Below are 18,212 nucleotides of genomic sequence, written 5' to 3'. Positions count from 1 at the left end.
AGTATGGATTCCAGATCTGGGCGCCATACTTTAGGAAAGACATAAAGGTATCAGCAAGGCTGCGAAAAGATTCACAAGAATGGTAGCAGGGAGAATGAATTTCAATTATGAAGACAGAAGGGAAAACCTGGGAATGTTTTCCTTAGAAAAAGACTAGAGAGGAGATCCGATAGACATATTTAAAGTCATGACGAGACTGGACAGAGTAGATAGGGAGCAACTGCTCCCACTCAGGAAAGGAGTGTCAATGAGAAGGTAGGATTTAAAGTAACTGACAAAAGAAGTGAAAGTCACATGAGGAAAAAAAAGTGTTCACTTCTGAGTGGTTAAGATCTGAAATACATTGTTGGAGAGCGTGGAGGTAAGCCCAATTGAAATTCTCTGAAAAACAAGAACAAGAACAGGATTCTGAGGTAAAGGCTAGCTAGAGAATGGCATCAGGTGAACTGCTCACTTGGAACATGATGCATATGTACTACTGCACTAGGACAATTTTGTGATTTCATCATTTCTTCTCCAGCCATTCTTATAAATGAGGAGCCCAGAAAATTCAATTTTCCCTTAGATTGCATTCAAATCATAGTGTGATTTGGAGCAAGTGAAGATGCAGAAGTGAATTTGCACTACAAATGCTAAAGTTAGTGTAAATCAATAGGGAATCATCACAATGTCAGTATGAATGATGCAGCTTGAGTCTATGACAAGTATGTTTTACAAACAAAAATATGTGCAACTACTAGGGTGGAAAAATCAAAAATTTGATGCAAACAACTGACTCAATTTTAACTTAAAAAAACACTTAAAACCAAAAATTGCTGATACTTCATTTAAATACAGTCACTATACCACCCATGTTAAGCCTCAATTGCACTATTGAAGACTAAGGATGTACAAAGATTCACAAAACAACAGTACTGCAGCATAAAAAAAGGCCACTTTAAAAAAAGCTGTTGCTTGGTCAAATGGTCTGAATCATGGTATGCAATGGGTGTGTGATCTGGTTTGGGTTTATCACTCTAAAAAAGCACCTGCAAAATTGTAAAATCAATCACAATATCATGAAATTCCACATAAGTAAAAATGTTATTTGCACCTTCTCAAGTGCAACTAGGATTAGGAAAGAAATGCTGGACTTGCCAGTGATGCAGTGATCAACGCGATAATTTCTGGGTGGAAATAAAGGAGTATTTGCTGTAGGGTTGGGAGAGTGTCTGTGCACATTGACAAGACCCATGAGTGGACCTGCTTTAAAGACCAGCAAAACCCCATTTCCTTTGCAGGTCCCCCCCCGCTTCCCCTACCTTGACTCCTCCCCTCCCCCTTTGGGCTGCTGGACACCTTCTTCAGATATGCCAGACCCAATACACCTTGGACCCTGGGTTTCATTCTCAGAGGATCACAGCCAGACCAAATCCAAAGAACTACCTAACCTGTTCGACTCACATGCAGCCAATGGCCCATATTCCACCTGGACAGAGGTAGAACAAACTCCAGGACAGCCCTGGAAATCCCAGCACAGTTTGTCACCCTTACTCACATCCCATGAAATAAAATAAAGTGCTAGAATCTTGATTGCCACTCTTCAGTTTTAACTTCTCCTAAAAGACAAACAATAATGCAATCACACTTTTTCCCAAACTCTTAAACATACCTTATTTCTTTAGATACCTTCACTTCATAGTCATCATTCAGAGCAGTTAAACAGAGAGGGCACAACATCTGCCCTGGAACAAGCCATTGCTTTAAACAGTCTTGACAATAAATATGATCGCATGGAAGCAACACGGGATTGGTGAGCTCTCCTATGCAAACTGGACATGGTTCCAGGCCATATCTGTAATGAAACAAACAGAACACTAAAATAAAATTAAATGCAGATATTACAGCACAGAGAGACAGAGATGAACTAAATCAGCCTATCTACCTCCATATTCGCAACACAGTAAAATTAACATCTTCAAAGACCCCAAAATTGACCATAGTTCCTAACCAGTCTTTTCAATAACCAGTCCAAGATTTGGTGAATAATCAATTTGACACACTAATTTGTAGTTTAAACTAAACGATTAGCAATATATTAACAAAACAATAACTTTAGCAGAGTAAAGTTAAACAAAATAATTAGTTCATGTCTAGGCTTTAAACCAAAAACTTTGTATTCAACCCCATTCACACAAAAGACAGAGACCAGTAAACACATAAATACACAGGTAAGGGATAAATGAAAGAAAATAACAAAACTGGCCAGGTTAGAGTCATAGAGATGTAGAGCATGCAAAAACAGACCCTTCAGTCTAACCCGTCCATGTCGACCAGATATCCTAACCCAATCTAGTCCCACCTGCCACCACCCGGCCCATATCCCTCCAAACCCTTCCTATTCATATACCTATCCAAATGCTTCTTACATGATGTAATGGTACCAGCCTCCACCACATCCTCTGGCAGCTCATTCCATACATGTACCACCCTCTGCGTGAAAAAGTTGCTCCGTAAGTCTCTTTTATATCTTTCCCCTCTCACCCTAAATCTATGCCCTCTAGTTCTGGACTCCCCAACTCCAGGGAAAAGACTTTGCCTATTTACCCTATCCATGCCACTCATAATTTTGTAAAGCTCTATAAGGTCACCCCTCAACCTCTGACACTCCAGGGAAAACAGCCCCAGTCTGTTTGGCCTCTCCCTAAAGCTCAAATCCTCCAACCCTGGCAACATCCTTGTAAATTTTTTCTGAACTCTTTCAGGTTTCACAACATCCTTCCAATAGGAAGGAAACCAGAACTGCATGCAATATTCCAACAGTGGCCTAACCAATGCTCCTCCCTGGTGACGAAGTCTGCAGAACGTTTTGATTAGGAACCAACTTGCAACTAACTTCCAGGCCTGGCCTCATGAATAAACAAAGCTTGTTTGCTAAATATTTTTTTAAATACTTGCTAGTACCCACAGTCCAAATGTCATCTTTAGTTCAAATTTCCAAACCAAAATCAATAAAAGAATAAAATAAACATAATTATAAATCAGCTAAGGCTCTAACACAGATCCGCACAGACATCAGGAAGAAGATATTTTTACAGCAGAGAGCGGCGGGAGCTGGGCACAACTGTGGTCAGAGGAGAGGGGCTGTTGGGAAGGCAAGTGAAGTTGGGAAGAGAAATTATTTAATACATAAGTTGTAAAAGATAATTAAGTAAGTAGTTATGGCTGGACCGGTGGTGTGCTGTAGCTGTATGATGTGGGAGCTGGCTGATCCCATTGTGAACGGCAGTGACCACAGCTACAGCAAGTGTTGGTTACTGGAAAAACTCTGGATCAGAATTGATGAGCTGGAATCTGAGCTCCAAACTCTGCAGCACATCCAGGAGGGGGAGAGTTACCTGGACACTGTTTCAGGAGACAGTCACACCTGGTAGATTAAGTAATTCAAATTCAATAAGTGCTCAGGGACAACAGGGTATGACTGTGAGACAGGTAGTGAGATTCTGAGTTCAGGCGTGCAGGAGCCTTAGCTCTTGACCTTGCCAACAGGTAAGAGATTCTTGCTCTCTGTACAGATGAGGGAAAGGGCTATGGACAGGATGAGCCAGCTGACCATGGCACCATGGTGCAGAAGGCCATTCAAGAGGGGGGGGGAGCAAAAAGACAATTGGTTGTTATAGGGGATTCTATAATTAGAGGGACAGATAGTATTCTATGCAAGCCACATTGGGAGTCCCGCATGGTGTGTTGCCTGACCAGTGCCAGGATGCAGGACATCGCCGACCAGCTTGAAAGGATATCGGAGCAGAAGGGACAGGATCCAGTTGTTATGGTCCACATTGGAACTAACAACATAGGCAAGGCTATGGTCGAGGACCTATTTAAGGATTATCAAGGACTAAGAAGGAAATTGAAGTACAGGCCCTCAAGGGTCATAATCTCCAGATTACTGCCCGAGACATGTGCCAATTGACATAGGGATAAGAAAGTTAGGGAAGTAAACACGTGGCTAAGGGATTGATATGGGAAAGAGGGATTCCATTTCATGGGGCATTGGCATCAGTTTTGGAACCAGAGTTATGTGTATCGTTGGGACAGTCTTCAACCAGTGTTCTACGAAAAGGATAAATAGGATGATCAGTAGGACTTTAAACTTCTGAGTCAGCGGGGGGTGGGGTGGGGAGGGTAGCGAAAGCGACAAGGAGTATAGTGTTAAATGGAAAGATAAGCAGCTGATGAAGGAAGTCAGGAAATGTATCAAAGAAAGAGACAATCTATAACGTGGCCAAGAATACTGGGAAATCAGAAGATTGGGAAGGCTACAAAATCGAAGAGGATAACAAAGACAGCAATAAGGAAGAAGAGGAGCAAATATGAAGGTAGGCTAGCCAGTAATATTAAAAATGAAAGTAAAAGTTTATTTCAATACATAAGAAACAAATGAGAGGCAAAAGTAGACATTGGGTCACTCCAAATTGATGCTGGAAGGTTAGTGATGTGAGATAAGGAAATAGCTGAAGAATTTCCTAAGTACTCTGCATCAGTCTTCACAGTGGAAGACATGAGTAATATCCCAGCAAGTAAGGAGAGTTGGGGACAGAGTTGAATATGGTAGCCACTACAAAAGATAAAATGCTAGAAAAGCTAAAAGGTCTAAAAATTGATTAAGACAAAAGATGGAAAATTATAGGCCAATTAGCCTAACCTTGGTTAGAGGCAAAATTCTAAAATGATGAGATTTCTAAATTCTTGGAAATGCAGAGTTGGATTAGAACAAGTCAGCGTGGATTTAGTAAGGGGAGGTCATGCCTGACAAACCTGTTAGAATATGGTAGCCATTACAAAAGAGAAAATGCTAGAAAAGCTAAAAGGTCTAAAAATTGATAAATCTCCTGGCCCCGATGGGCTACATCCTAGAGTTCTGAGGGAGGCGCCTGAGGAAATAGTGGAGGCATTGGTTGTGATCCTTCAAAAGTCACTGGAGTCAGGGAAAATCTGAGATGATTGGAGAATTAAGGATCAAGACAAAAGATGGAAAATTATAGGCCAATTAGCCTAACATTGGTTGTTGGTAAAATTATAGAATCCATCATTAAAGATGAGATTTCTAAATTTTTGGAAGTGCAGGGTTGGATTGGAACAAGTCAGCATGGATTTAGTAAGGGGAGGTCGTGCCTGACAAACCTGTTAGAATTCTTTGAAGAGGTAACAAGTAGGTTTGACCAGGGAAACCTATTGGATGTTATCTATCTAGACTTCAAAAAGGCCTTTGATAATGTGGGATATAGGTGAATTAATGTTATTTCTGCAAATTATAAGTTCTGATACAGAGTAAATGAATTCACATTAGTCTGTGATTGTTTTCTCAGCTAGGAGCTGAGTTAGCAAAAATGGGAACCACATAGAGGAAGGACTTAGCATGAGACGTGATTACAGAACAATGGTAGAAATACAGGCACTAGATAAAATGCTGTGAAAAGAGGCCTTTATAAACTTCTGTTTCCCACTTGTACAGAGACACAGGAACAAACCCCAATTAAAAGGGCTTAGTGATAAGATGCTGTGAGGGGCAGCGCAGATGGAGGGAGTAGATAATGGTAAGCAAAGGATGGGATGACGTCAAACAACCTTATGGGGGGGGCAGAGAAAGGCATTTGTCATGGACAAGGCCGGATAAACAGAAGTTGTGGGATCAGTCTTAAGGAAATGAATGACGTAAGCGGAGGATGGGGGCAAACAATGGAATAAGGAAAAAATATGGGGATTCAAACTGTATAAATTTCGAGAGTTTGTTGGATTTGGTGTGCATTTGTCATTGCCTTACCTGGCATTAGACATGGCACCCACTTGCAAGTGTACAAATAAACGACACTGTTTCAGATTTTTGGTCTCGGACTGAAATTATTAAAGTGAGTGAGCTTTTGTTTCTCACAATTGGGGACTGTCCGGGATTTTCTTCCATCACCAGGGGGAGTGGCTGGCCTTGGACACTGGGAAGACGCGTCCCGTTCCCCATTGAGGAGCGGTCTCGTGTCCCGGTTTGGTCTGCTCCCTTGGGTGACTGCTGTGAATCCTACAAGAGAGACATCTGAATCAGACAGTGATAGGAGGTTGATAGACAATATGGAAAAAAGGGACCAGGCAACTCTGTGCACAGACCAGGGTAAGAAAATTGACTTTTAAGTATTGCCTTGGTGGCCGGGATTGAGTTTTAGTAGTTAATAACGGACTAACGAAGGAACTCAATATGGATTGTGCTGTGGGTGAGGAAAAAGCCTCCGGGAAAACAAAGTAAGGAAAAGGCAATGGAAATGGAGGCGGGGTCCCTTACAACATACCTCCGGAAAGTCCTTTGGGCAGGATGTTGTGGAATTGGCAAAATAATACTTGTACAAGGGAGAAAGATGATTAAATATTGTTGCTTTGTATGGACTAAGGAATCCATTCTTCATCCCGCTGTCTTCTGGCCAAAGTACAGATCGGACGAAGACTGGGTTTGTAAATATCTGAATTTATGTGTCAATGTGCGAGAGAGAGAGAGAGAGAGAGAGAGAGAATGAAAAGAGCTGTACAGCTGGTAGGAAGTTTAACCCTTTGTGATTTGGTTTGAGTGAACATTTGTTTGTTGGTGATTGAATGTTTGTGTTTTATTCCCTGGAGCTTGAGTTCCAGGACTGTTTTGAATCTGATTTTTATTATGGAAACTTAACATGATTTCTTTTAAGGTTAAGGATTCTATCGAGATTATGAAAAAAAAAAGGAATGATAACTCCTGAACTTTTTACAGATCATGACTGCCTTACTATCAGTTTCTAACTAATCTCTTTTATTTTTACATAAAAGCGATTTATGGAGTTCAGTTGAAGTTTCAATTCAACATTAGATTGTAGTAAAAGCAAAATTCTATGGTTAATATCTGTGACCTTGGATTCAGCCATTGTTCATGCATTAGAAGTTTTTTTTAAAACTTGAGTAGACAAATTCTTTTAAGGCAGCTCTGATTATTTTACGACCTATAGTATTGTAATTGAGCAATGATTGGTCAGGACTATTTAAGAAAACTAATTTTGGATTTAAATTAAAGGACTAAAACTGGGTAATTACAGTGAATTGCAAAATTGGGAACTGTATGCATTTTGCATTTTAACTATTAAATACTGAAGAAATGAACGTAAATATATAAATATATTTATAAGTTAGAAACAGACTTTAAAGGTTAGTCAAGCATGAATTGATGAATTGGTGTTTGAAGTTATGGGGAGCTAGAAATATTGCAATATTTCTTTAAAGAAAGAAAAAAGGGAAGAACGTAACGACTTATCCCCTTCGGGAGGTACCAATAGGGGACAAAGAGATTGGGTTTGTAAGTGCCCCCCTCACTAGTGGGGAGGTCAGAACATTTAAAAAGAAAATGAAGATCCTGGTTGAGGATCTGGTGGGGTTGTCTGAACACATTGATCAATTTCTGGGGCCCAGTCTGTATACCTGGGCTGAGTTAATGTCTATTTTGAATATACTATTTACTGGGGAGGAAAGGGGAGCTGCTATTAAAATATGGGACAGGGAACACCCGATTGGAGATGGGGAGCTGGACAGGGAGAGGTGAAGTTTCCCCTCAAAGAGCCCCAGTGGGAAAACCAAAACCCGGAGCATAGAGAAGAAATGAGGGAATTGAAAGACCTGATTCTAAAAGGAATAAGAGAGGCAGTTCCAAAGTCACAGAATTTGACTAAAGCCTTTGAAGTTAGACAGAAGAAAGATGAGACTCCCTCAGCTTGCTTGCAAAGATTAAGGGACTCAATGCGGAAATATTCTGGAATGAACCCTGAGGACCCAGTGGCACAGGGTCTTTTGAAAGTACATTTTGTGACAAAAGCATGGCCAGACATACAGAGAAAGATACAGAAGATAGAAGGGTGGAGTGAAAAACCATTAGATGAATTGTTGAGAGAGGCACAGAAAGTGTTTGTAAAGAGGGAGGATGAGAGACAAAAACAGAAGGCGAAAATGATGGTAGCTACGGTTGATGAGGTAGTTAAGAGGAGAATGGAACCAATAGTGAGCAACCGGAGCAGCAGGTAGCAGCATGTAGGACAGAGAGGAAGAGGGAGAGGGAGAGGACAAGGGGGAGCATTTGATAGAGGGTTTGGGCGACAGGGGCAGAGATGGAAGTCTCCACAGGCAGGATGCTATTATTGCGGAAAGATAGGGCATTTTAAGCGGGAGTTTCCTGATCTACAAAGGGAAGAAAGGGCAATTCCGCTTATGAATTTTGATGAAGAATAGGGGTGTCAGGGGTTCCTGCCCTCGGGGGCCCACCAGGAACCCTTGATGAACTTGAAGGTGGGACCCTGTAGGGAAGAGGCAGTCTTCCTAGTAGATACAGGGGCAGCACGGTCATCGCTGAATTTTAAAACAAAGTAGGTAGAAATGTCAACACGATCAATTACTGTTTCGGGGGTAAAAGGGGAAGGATTTACTGTTCCGGTATTTGAACCTATGATGATAGAAGGTCCTAAGGATAGGGTCACAGGGGAACTGCTGTATATCCTGATATAGGAAGTAACTTACTGGGGAGAGACTTAATTATCCTTTTACGACTGGAGATTGGAATTCAGGAAAAGGAATTAGTTGTACAACTGGCAATGTTGACAGAGGATGCGGAGAGACAGATAGACCCTATTGTATGGGCTAGAAAAGGGAATCGTAGAAAACTACAGATCCCTCCCCTTTTAATAAATTTAAAACGGAAAGGGGACGTTGTCTGTGAACGACAATACCCTATTTCCATAGAAGGTAAACGAGGACTGCAGCCAGTAATTGAGGGACTGATTAGAGATGGACTGTTGGAGCCATGTATGTCTCCTTATAATACCCCAATTCTACCAGTGCGGAAATCTGATGGAACTTATCGATTGGTGCAGGATTTGAGAACATTGAATCGAATAGTACAGATCAGGCACCCAGTGGTGCCAAACCCCTACACGTTATTAAGTAAGATCCCTCATGACCACAGATGGCTTAGTGTGATAGATTTAAAGGATGCCTTTTGGGCTTGTCCCTTGGCAGAGGAAAGATTTGGGACTATCCCCCTATGAAATCTTATTTGGATTACCTTATCTGGGAACGAATGGAGAATTGCCAATTCCCAAAACTAAAGATTTGTTTTTAAAGAAGTATATACTGGGCTTGTCCTCCTCTTTATCTTTCCTCAGAAAACAGGGTCTATTGGCACAGACTCCGCCCCTTGAATTCGCTGTTCACCCCATCCGGCCAGGAGATTGGGTCTTAGTAAAATCATGGACAGAGACTAAATTGCCACCGGACTGGGAAGGGCCGTACCAGGCTCTTTTGACTACCGAAACGGCAATAAGGACGGCGGAAAAAGGCTGGACTCATTACACTCGGATCAAAGGGCCCGTGGACCCTCCAGTTGAGGAAGAAGTCTGGACAGCCGAATCAACGCAAGACCCGCTAAAACTCAGACTAAAGAGACTTTGAGTAACTGACTATACAGTGGTGGCGCGAGGCGGGATTATTTCAGTAAGAATGTATATTACGCCTTTTTGTGCTTCAGCATGATGATTAGAATACTGGGAATGCTTAGAGTTATGATGCTAGCCCTCTTGGTATTGGGATTTTGTCAAATATCATTTTCATATGTATTATTAACGGTTCCCGAGTCTGATAATCCACAAGTAATAGACACTGATGCATGCAGCTTAGTAAATTGTGGGAATGTAGCTAATCAGAGACAATACCGCAGCTCAGAGATACATCTTAAGTCTTATGGGGATGGCCTCGGGGATGGTAACTGGTATAATAGTCTCGTCACAGTACACCGAGCCCCCTTCCGACCAGCTCGCGATTGTCTCGATAAGAAGTGTAACCCAAAATACTTAACGATAAGGAAAACCACATGGCACGAAGCAATTCTGGGGGGGGGGGGGGGGGGGGGGGGGGGGCGGCGGCACTTATGAGATACAATTAAATGAAACGTTTGGGATTGAAATGAAAACAAATGTGAAGGAGTTCGTGGGCTGTTGTTTTCGAATTAGCGTAGGACAGGGAAAACGGGTAGAATTACTGGATAATGAGATACAACATTTCACCCCTCCCGATGATCCTAAAGTAGTAAAAATTATAGAGGTAAAAGACTTGAAACAGACCATCGAGATAGAAACTGGGTACGGGGATGCAAATGCCTGGGTTGAATGGGTAAAGTATACTGTAAAAAGGTCTGAACAAAAGCAATTGCTGTGCATGTGCCTCCGGTAGGCCAGTGGCCCAGGTGGTTCCCTTTCCGCTCGGGTGGAAGCAAGACAGGAAGGGCATGAAATGTATGATAGCCCTGTACCAGGATGAGACTGCATGGAATGATAGGAATTGTACCTCCCTATCTCTTATGTTCCCTCCCTTGGAGAAGAAAGATGTAAAAGTTCCCCCCACATTTTCCGCCGCAGTTGGAAATCACACGTCGTGTGTGCGCAGGCAAGGTACAAGTCGGTCGAGAGATTTGGGGGAGCTGAAATTATGTACAGAGATTAAGAATGTTACCGAAACGGAGAGGGTGGGAACTACTCAGCACTAAAGGTTCCCCGAGCGGATCTGTGGTGGTACTGTGGAGGCAAAATATTGAGACCCACCCTACCTCCGGATTGGAGAGGGATATGTGCAATTGTACAATTGGCAATTTCATTTACCTTGGCATTTGAGAAGGAAAAGATCGTAGGGAAAACGGGAAGGGGTAAGAGATTACTGTTAGATACTTCTTTTGATGACAGGATTTATCTTGATTCGGTAGGAGTCCCTAGGGGAGTACCTGATGAATTCAAAGCTCGTAACCAGATTGCAGCAGGCTTTGAGTCAGCTCTCTTTTGGTGGGTAACAATTAATAAAAATGTAGATTGGATAAATTACATTTTTTATAATCAACAGTGATTTATAAATTATACAAGAGAGGTGGTTAAAGGAATATCAGAACAGCTTGATGCGACAAGTAGGATGGCATGGGAAAACAGAATAGCCCTTGATATGATTTTAGCAGGAAAAGGGGGTGTGTGTGTGATGTTAGGAGGAGGCTGTTGTACCTTTATTCCTAATAATACTGCGCCTGATGGTTCAATTACTCGGGCCTTACGGGGATTGACTACTTTAGCAGAGAAACTGGCTGAGAATTCAGGAGTAGACACATCTCTCATGGGATGGCTTGAATCCTGGTTTGGAAAATGGAAGGGGGTGGTGGTTTCTATCCTTACTTCCCTGATAGTAGTAGTCGGGGTATTGGTGGCCATTGGCTGTTGTGTCATACCCTGTATACGAGGGCTCACCCAAAGACTGATTGAAACAGCCTTGATGAAACAGATGCCCCGAAGAGGGAATCAGACAGAGGAACTTTATTGGCTAAATAATGAGGAGATGAGTGAAACCAAGATGGATGAAATCTCTGAAATGATGCTTGCGAATTTTGGGAATGATGTTTAAAAAAAAAAGAGACAAAAATGCAGAAGATAACAAATGGTAATGAAAAGAAAAAGGGGAAATTGTGGGATATAGGTGAATTAATGTTATTTCTGCAAATTATAAGTTCTGATACAGAGTAAATGAATTCACATTAGTCTGTGATTGTTTTCTCAGCTAGGAGCTGAGTTAGCAAAAATGGGAACCACATAGAGGAAGGACTTAGCATGAGACGTGATTACAGAACAATGGTAGAAATACAGGCACTAGATAAAATGCTGTGAAAAGAGGCCTTTATAAACATCTGTTTCCCACTTGTACAGAGACACAGGAACAAACCCCAATTAAAAGGGCTTAGTGATAAGATGCTGTGAGGGGCAGCACAGATGGAGGGAGTAGATAATGGTAAGCAAAGGATGGGATGACGTCAAACAACCTTATGGGGGGGGCCAGAGAAAGGCATTTGTCACGGACAAGGCCGGATAAACAGAATTTGTGGGATCAGTCTTAAGGAAATGAATTACGTAAGCGGAGGATGGGGGCAAACAATGGAATAAGGAAAAAATATGGGGATTCAAACTGTATAAATTTTGAGAGTTTGTTGGATTTGGTGTGCATTTGTCATTTCCTTACCTGGCATTAGACATGGCACCCACTTGCAAGTGTACAAATAAACGACACTGTTTCAGATTTTTGGTCTCGGACTGAAATTATTAAAGTGAGTGAGCTTTTGTTTCTCACAATAAGGTGCCTCATGGGAGGCTGCTGAGTAGGTTGAGGGCCCATGGTGTACGAGGTGAGCTATTGGCATGGATTGAGGATTGACTGTCTGTCAGAAGGCAGAGATTTGGGAAAGAAGGTTCTTTCTCGGAATGGCAGCCGGTGACAAGTGGTGTCCTGCAGGATTCAGTGTTGGGGCCACAGCTGTTCACTTTATATTTTAATGATCTGGATGAAGGGATTGGGGGCATTCTGGCGAAGTTTGCCGATGATATGAAGTTAGGTGGACAGGAAGTAGTACTGAGAAGGTGGGGAGGCAGCAGAAAGATTTAGACAGTTTAGGAGAGAGGTCCAGGAAATGGGTGATGAAATTCAATGTGAGCAAATGTGAGGTCTTGCACTTTGGAAAATAAGAATACAGGCATGGACTATTTTCTAAATGGTGAGAAAATTCATAAAGCCAAAGTACAAAGGGATCTGGGAGTGCTAGTCCAGAATTCTCTAAAGGTTAATTTGGAGGTTGAGTCGATGATTAAGAAAACAAATGTAACGTTGTCATTTATCTCAAGAGGGTTGGAACATAAAAGCAGCGATGTGCTTCTCAGTCTTTATAAAGCTCTAGTTAGGCCCCATTTAGAATACTATGTCCAATTTTGGGCCCTACACCTCAGGAAGGACATACTGGCATTGGACCGGAGATTCACACGGATGACCCCTGGAATGGTAGGCCAAACATACAATGAACGGCTGAAGATCTTGGGAGTGTATTCATGGGAGTTTAGAAGGTTGAGGGGAGATCTAATAGAAACTTACAAGATAATGCATGGCTTAGAAAGGGTGGACGCTGGGAAGTTGTTTCCCTTAGGTGGGAAGACAAAGACCCGTGGACACGGCCTTAGAATTAGAGGGGGTCAATTTAGAACAGAAATGAGGAGACATTTCTTCAGCCAGAGAGTGGTGGGCCTTTGGAATTCATTGCCACGGAGCGCAGTGGAGGCTGGGACGTTAAATGTCTTCAAGGCAGAGATTTATAAATTCTTGATCTCGCAAGGGATAAAGGGCTACGGGGAGAGTGCGGGTAAGTGGAGATGAAATGCCCATCAGCCATGATTAAATGGCGGAGTGGATTTGATGGGCCGAATAGCCTTACTTCCACTCCTATGTCTAATGGAAAGTCCAACTAACAGCTTTAATGTTTAGTTTAATATAAGGGCAGACATTTTAGTTTCTGACATTGGTGTGGACCATGTCCAAAGTAAGGAAGTCAGTTAAAAAAAAACTAGCAGAAGCATAACTTGGGTCAGATTGGGAATGCTGCACAATTTAGGACTGCTAAAAAAGAGTGCAAAGGAATAGAGAGACAAATATCATATTTCTTTCTAATATTCCTGCAAATCGCTGATAAGACCAAAGAAAATCTTATTTGTAAAGCAAAATGCTGAGATTGCTGCTAGAGACCACATTTGGAACTTCCTTTCTTCAAATACTTGTTTTAGCTCACAAATGTATTAACTTGTTAGATAATAAAAACTTGACACAACAAAAGATGATTGCTTGGTTGAAAGATGAAATCTGGTATCATGAGCTTATAATATGTTTTTAACATGAATTAATAGACTTGGTATTCTCTCTAATTTAAAGTGAGGACTATTAGACTACAACAAATCTTCAAAATTGTGAAGAGACATTCCAAGATAGAAACAGCCATATTGAATCACTTCAATGATTCATGGCCTTGAAGGGAACCACTACCAATAACAAATACAGGAAAGGCACCAATCTACAGTCACTTGTAGCTGTAATGTATACACTTCATACCTAGAGAAGACCCGTCCTGCACTTTCCTTACAATCCCTTAGAACCTTAATCACAGCCTGAAAGGGATCTTGAGTCCTTACGTCAGAGTTGCCTTGCAGACACTGTAAAAGAGTAAAAAATAGGCTTCAAATCCAGATTGTAAATAAAGGTGATAACAAAAACAGAAATTGCTGGAAAAGCTCAGCAAGTCTGGTGGCATCTGGGGAGAGAAATCAGAATTAACATTTTGGGTCCAGTGACTCTTCTTCAGAACTGATGGTAGCTGGGAAGATATGGTGGTGGGAGGAGTTAAGGAGTAAACAATAAGTGGAGATACAGCCCAAAGATAGAGAGGTTGGACAGACAAAGGAGTGGACAATAGTGAGCCTAGAAGAATGAATAGCTGCTAATGGGGACTATCTGTTGTGTGAAATAGCAGTCCATGTGATAACAAGGCCTGGTGCGTGGGGGTAGGGGTAAGGACATGGGAGAAGGTGCCTTAAGCACGAAAACTGTTGTACTTGATTTTAAGTCCAGAAGGTTGTAGCATTCTCAAGCAGAAAATAAGGTGCTGATCTAGAGGAACTGGAAGAATGGAATAAAGTATTTACAGGAATTAGGGTGAGGGGATGTACAGTCAAGGTAACCATGGGAGTCTGTGGCTTGTAGTGGATATTGGTGGCCACCTATCCACAGAAATATCAAGGAAGGCAAGGGAGGTAACAGTGGGGTGGAAATTGGAAGCAAAATTAATAAACATTTCCAATTCTGGACAAAAGAGGGAAGCAGCACTGTTGGTATCTTTGATATACCAGAGAAAGAGTGTGGGGGCTGGAATACAATTGGAACAAGGAATGTTCCATGTAGCCCACAAAAAGACAGGCATAACTGGGGCCCATGAGGATATCTATGACCACCCCTTTGAACTCAAAGAACATCATCTCATTTTCTGCTTGGGAACTCTACAGCCTTCGAGTACAATTTTAGGACTTGAGGCACCTTCTCCCATATCCTTACCCCTATCCCCACCTCCACACACCTGGGTGTATTATCACATGGTCTACTATAGTACATAACACATTGTTAGCTACTAATAATCGCCATTAGTGGCTATCCATTCTCCTGGGCTGATTATTATCCAATCCTTCATCTGTCCAACTTTACTTCTCTCTCTTTGGGACCTAGTTCCATCTATTGTTTATTCCTTAGCCCCTCCTCTACCCTATCTTCTGCATAAAAAACAACTTTTTCCTAGATACCATCAGTTCTGAAGAAGGGTCACTGTACCTGAAACATTTATTCTGACTTCTCTCCAGATGCTGCCAGGCCTGCTAAGTTTTCCCAGCTGTTTCTTTCTGATTTCCAGCATCCGCAGTTCTTTCTTTTTATGTAAATAAAGGTGACATTTTTCTATAGATCTGTATAAGCTGTATTTCAAAACCATAAACTGGTATGTACCCTGCTAACTTACCTTCATTATTATAAATCTTTACCCTTTTCAAATATTTAATACAAGAACAATAACAAGTTAATGCTCAGACTATGTAAGATCATGGTCATTCACACTATGGTCCTTTGGTTTGAATAATTGACGTACTAAAAATTATCTAAGGGCACGAGCTTTTCAATATAAAGTTAAAGCTTTAATCATGTTATACAGTCTTATGGTTTAATTGAAGAAAAACTACAGATGCATTTATTTCCACCATACATGAAATTATTCCTATCATCATGAGATACAAAATACAATGAGATACCTTTCCAAGGCAACCAGCAAATGTTGCAACCACATTCTTCAATCTCTTGTCAATTTCTTCTACTCCAAGCACCACATGCTCCACAAAGAGTGACAAAGAATAAATTTGTCTCCATCCCATTCTGAAATACAAGCACTATAATTTGACTAGGCAAAAGCAAGAGATTCTCCTTCTAATTGCAGTAAGTATTTATTAGGTTTACAGTGAAGAAATTGAGAACTTGATTTTTTCGAGAGGGTGCTAATCATTTATATTAATCTTATCTTTGCTCTCTTAAGTCAATGAACTTCAAAATAGCTTTTTACCAGAGCATTATTTCACAGATTCTTCAAATTCAAAAGAATATTCATCAACAGTTAAAGACCATAATCAAATCTCTTGATGTCAGATTAGATAAATAATAGTAGCATTGATAGCCAGTGTTCACATTCTGTTGACAAAAAGTAATTTGCTATTATAATAATTCAATTTCTCAGGTAAGGTAATTAATAGTTTTTTGTGGCAAAGTGGTAGTGTCTGGGCCTAACTCTGGGCCAGGAAGCTCAGGTTCAGGTCCCATCTGCTCTAATAGTGCATCATAACATCTCTAAACAGACTGATTAGGAAATATTTCCCATGTTTAAACAGGCATTGTTGGTCAACAATACTTCAAAGCTCTTCGCCATTTTAATCTGAAAATGAGCCCTTTTGCATATACATTATTGCATATACATTATTGATACATGTTAAATCTTGCATTTCAAAATAATTGTTAGTCACTGCTCTGGATATCTACATCTTCTTCGTGGCATTGAAATAGCTATCAGTCACGTGAATGGTGGAAGTAAAATGACCATCTTGTTACAAATTAATATTATCTTGTAAAGGTTTGTAATTTAAATGTACTTAATCTTTCTCAAGAATGTCCTGGGATGACAGCTTCATAATGAAGCTCCTTCTGCAATTTCATCCTTCATAATATTTACCTTTTGGTTCCCAGGTTTCTCACTTTCACTGATCTAGATGCTTAGGCTTTAATAATGGCTGCAATATGAACAAATTTGCAAGTTCATGTTAGGAGTTTGCTGCCACCTCTATACAGTACAGCTCCTAGCCTTGCTTATTTTTCTGTTCACATTGTGATATTATCAACAGGTTGAACTTTGTTAAAATGTAATTTAATTCTGAAATTCCTCAATCAGACTAAGCTACTCTTTTGGATTACAACGTAATGTGACTATGCTTCACAATTGTTTCAATGTATATTTATAAAATCATTAACAGCTTAGAAAGAGGCCATTCATCCCATCAAGCCTTTGACAGCTCAGAGCAACCCAGTCAGTCCCATTCCCCTGCCCTATTCTAGATTTAAATTTATATATGGAATTTACATAATTCAAACTGATGTTTTCCAATTTACAGTTGCTGCTGTTGTTGTTGTGCAACTAACAATTGTTCGTTTTTCAGTTTTATTCCATTTATGTATGAGACTGTATTCTCCGATGAACTCCCAGGTTTTAGTATGTGGCCCACAGCTGCCCCAGTATTCTACACGAGTTTTGAGAAGTTTGAACTTTATTTTAACCTAACTCTGATCCTTTATTCCTCTGTATTTTGCTAAACTGCCACCAAGTGACTTTTGCATTGCTTACTGCCCATTTGACACTCTGAATGGTGTACTTTTGCTGGTCATTAAATATCACCAAAATCATTCTTGCCTTTTCTGGATTTCTGCATGAATGCATCCTTTAATGGTTGATCCTCTACACTTCCTTGATTCTCCATTTGCTGCAGAATAATCTGTAGCAGTACATCTGCTGTAACTCTGTACTTCAAGCAGATGCTGAGCTAACTTGATTAGATTAGATTAGATTAGATTACTTACAGTGTGGAAACAGGCCCTTCGGCCCAACAAGTCCACACCGACCCGCCGAAGCGCAACCCACCCATACCCCTACATTTACCCCTTTAACCTAACACTACGGGCAATTTAGCATGGCCAATTCACCTGACCCGCACATTTTTTTTTTGGATTGTGGGAGGAAACCGGAGCACCCGGAGGAAACCCACGCAGACACGGGGAGAACGTGCAAACTCCACACAGTCAGTCGCCTGAGTCGGGAATTGAACCCGGGTCTCTGGCGCTGTGAGGCAGCAGTGCTAACCACTGTGCCACCGTGCCGCCCATTTGAATGACATACCATCTTTAAATTCCATGGCAACCATTATTTTGCTGACCATATTCTAACCCCTACCTTAATTCTCCACCATGTATTGTCTGATCTTGCAATGGCTCCCAATCTATCAATGCCTCTAACTGAATCTGAAAATCTCAAATCTCTCCACATGTCTAACCTCCTCCCAATTTAGTACCAGTCAGCAATGCTGTGCTCTGCAAATTTTGACTGTTGTGGTTATTCGAAATTTTAATCTAAGATGCAGATGAGAAGACATTATCTCTCAGAGGGTTGAGGATCTGTGGAATTCTCTTCCCCAGACAGCAGTGGAGAAATAGTCATT

General features: G+C 41.1%; 1 protein-coding gene across 3 annotated transcripts in view; it reads right to left on the bottom strand.

The window, feature by feature from the left end:
- The window catches only part of LOC122562231 (E3 ubiquitin-protein ligase rnf213-alpha-like), a 192,820-nt gene that overhangs the window by 53,319 nt on the left and 121,289 nt on the right, over positions 1–18,212 (bottom strand). For all 3 annotated transcript variants that reach the window (XM_043714953.2, XM_088000700.1, XM_088000701.1), the window contains 3 exons: positions 15,714–15,834; positions 13,978–14,078; positions 1,652–1,834 (listed from right to left, as the gene is read on the bottom strand). In XM_043714953.2, coding sequence (XP_043570888.2) covers positions 1,652–1,834; positions 13,978–14,078; positions 15,714–15,834 — 405 coding nt within the window. The remainder of the gene's footprint in view (positions 1–1,651; positions 1,835–13,977; positions 14,079–15,713; positions 15,835–18,212) is intronic.

The sequence above is a fragment of the Chiloscyllium plagiosum genome, unplaced genomic scaffold (genome assembly GCF_037043375.1).
Source record: "Chiloscyllium plagiosum isolate Xiang-an unplaced genomic scaffold, Cpla_swu_hap1 HiC_scaffold_25, whole genome shotgun sequence".
NCBI classification, from domain to species: domain Eukaryota; kingdom Metazoa; phylum Chordata; class Chondrichthyes; order Orectolobiformes; family Hemiscylliidae; genus Chiloscyllium; species Chiloscyllium plagiosum.
The sequence above is the reverse complement of the archived record's forward strand: the minus strand, read 5'-3'. Positions and strand labels throughout refer to the sequence as shown.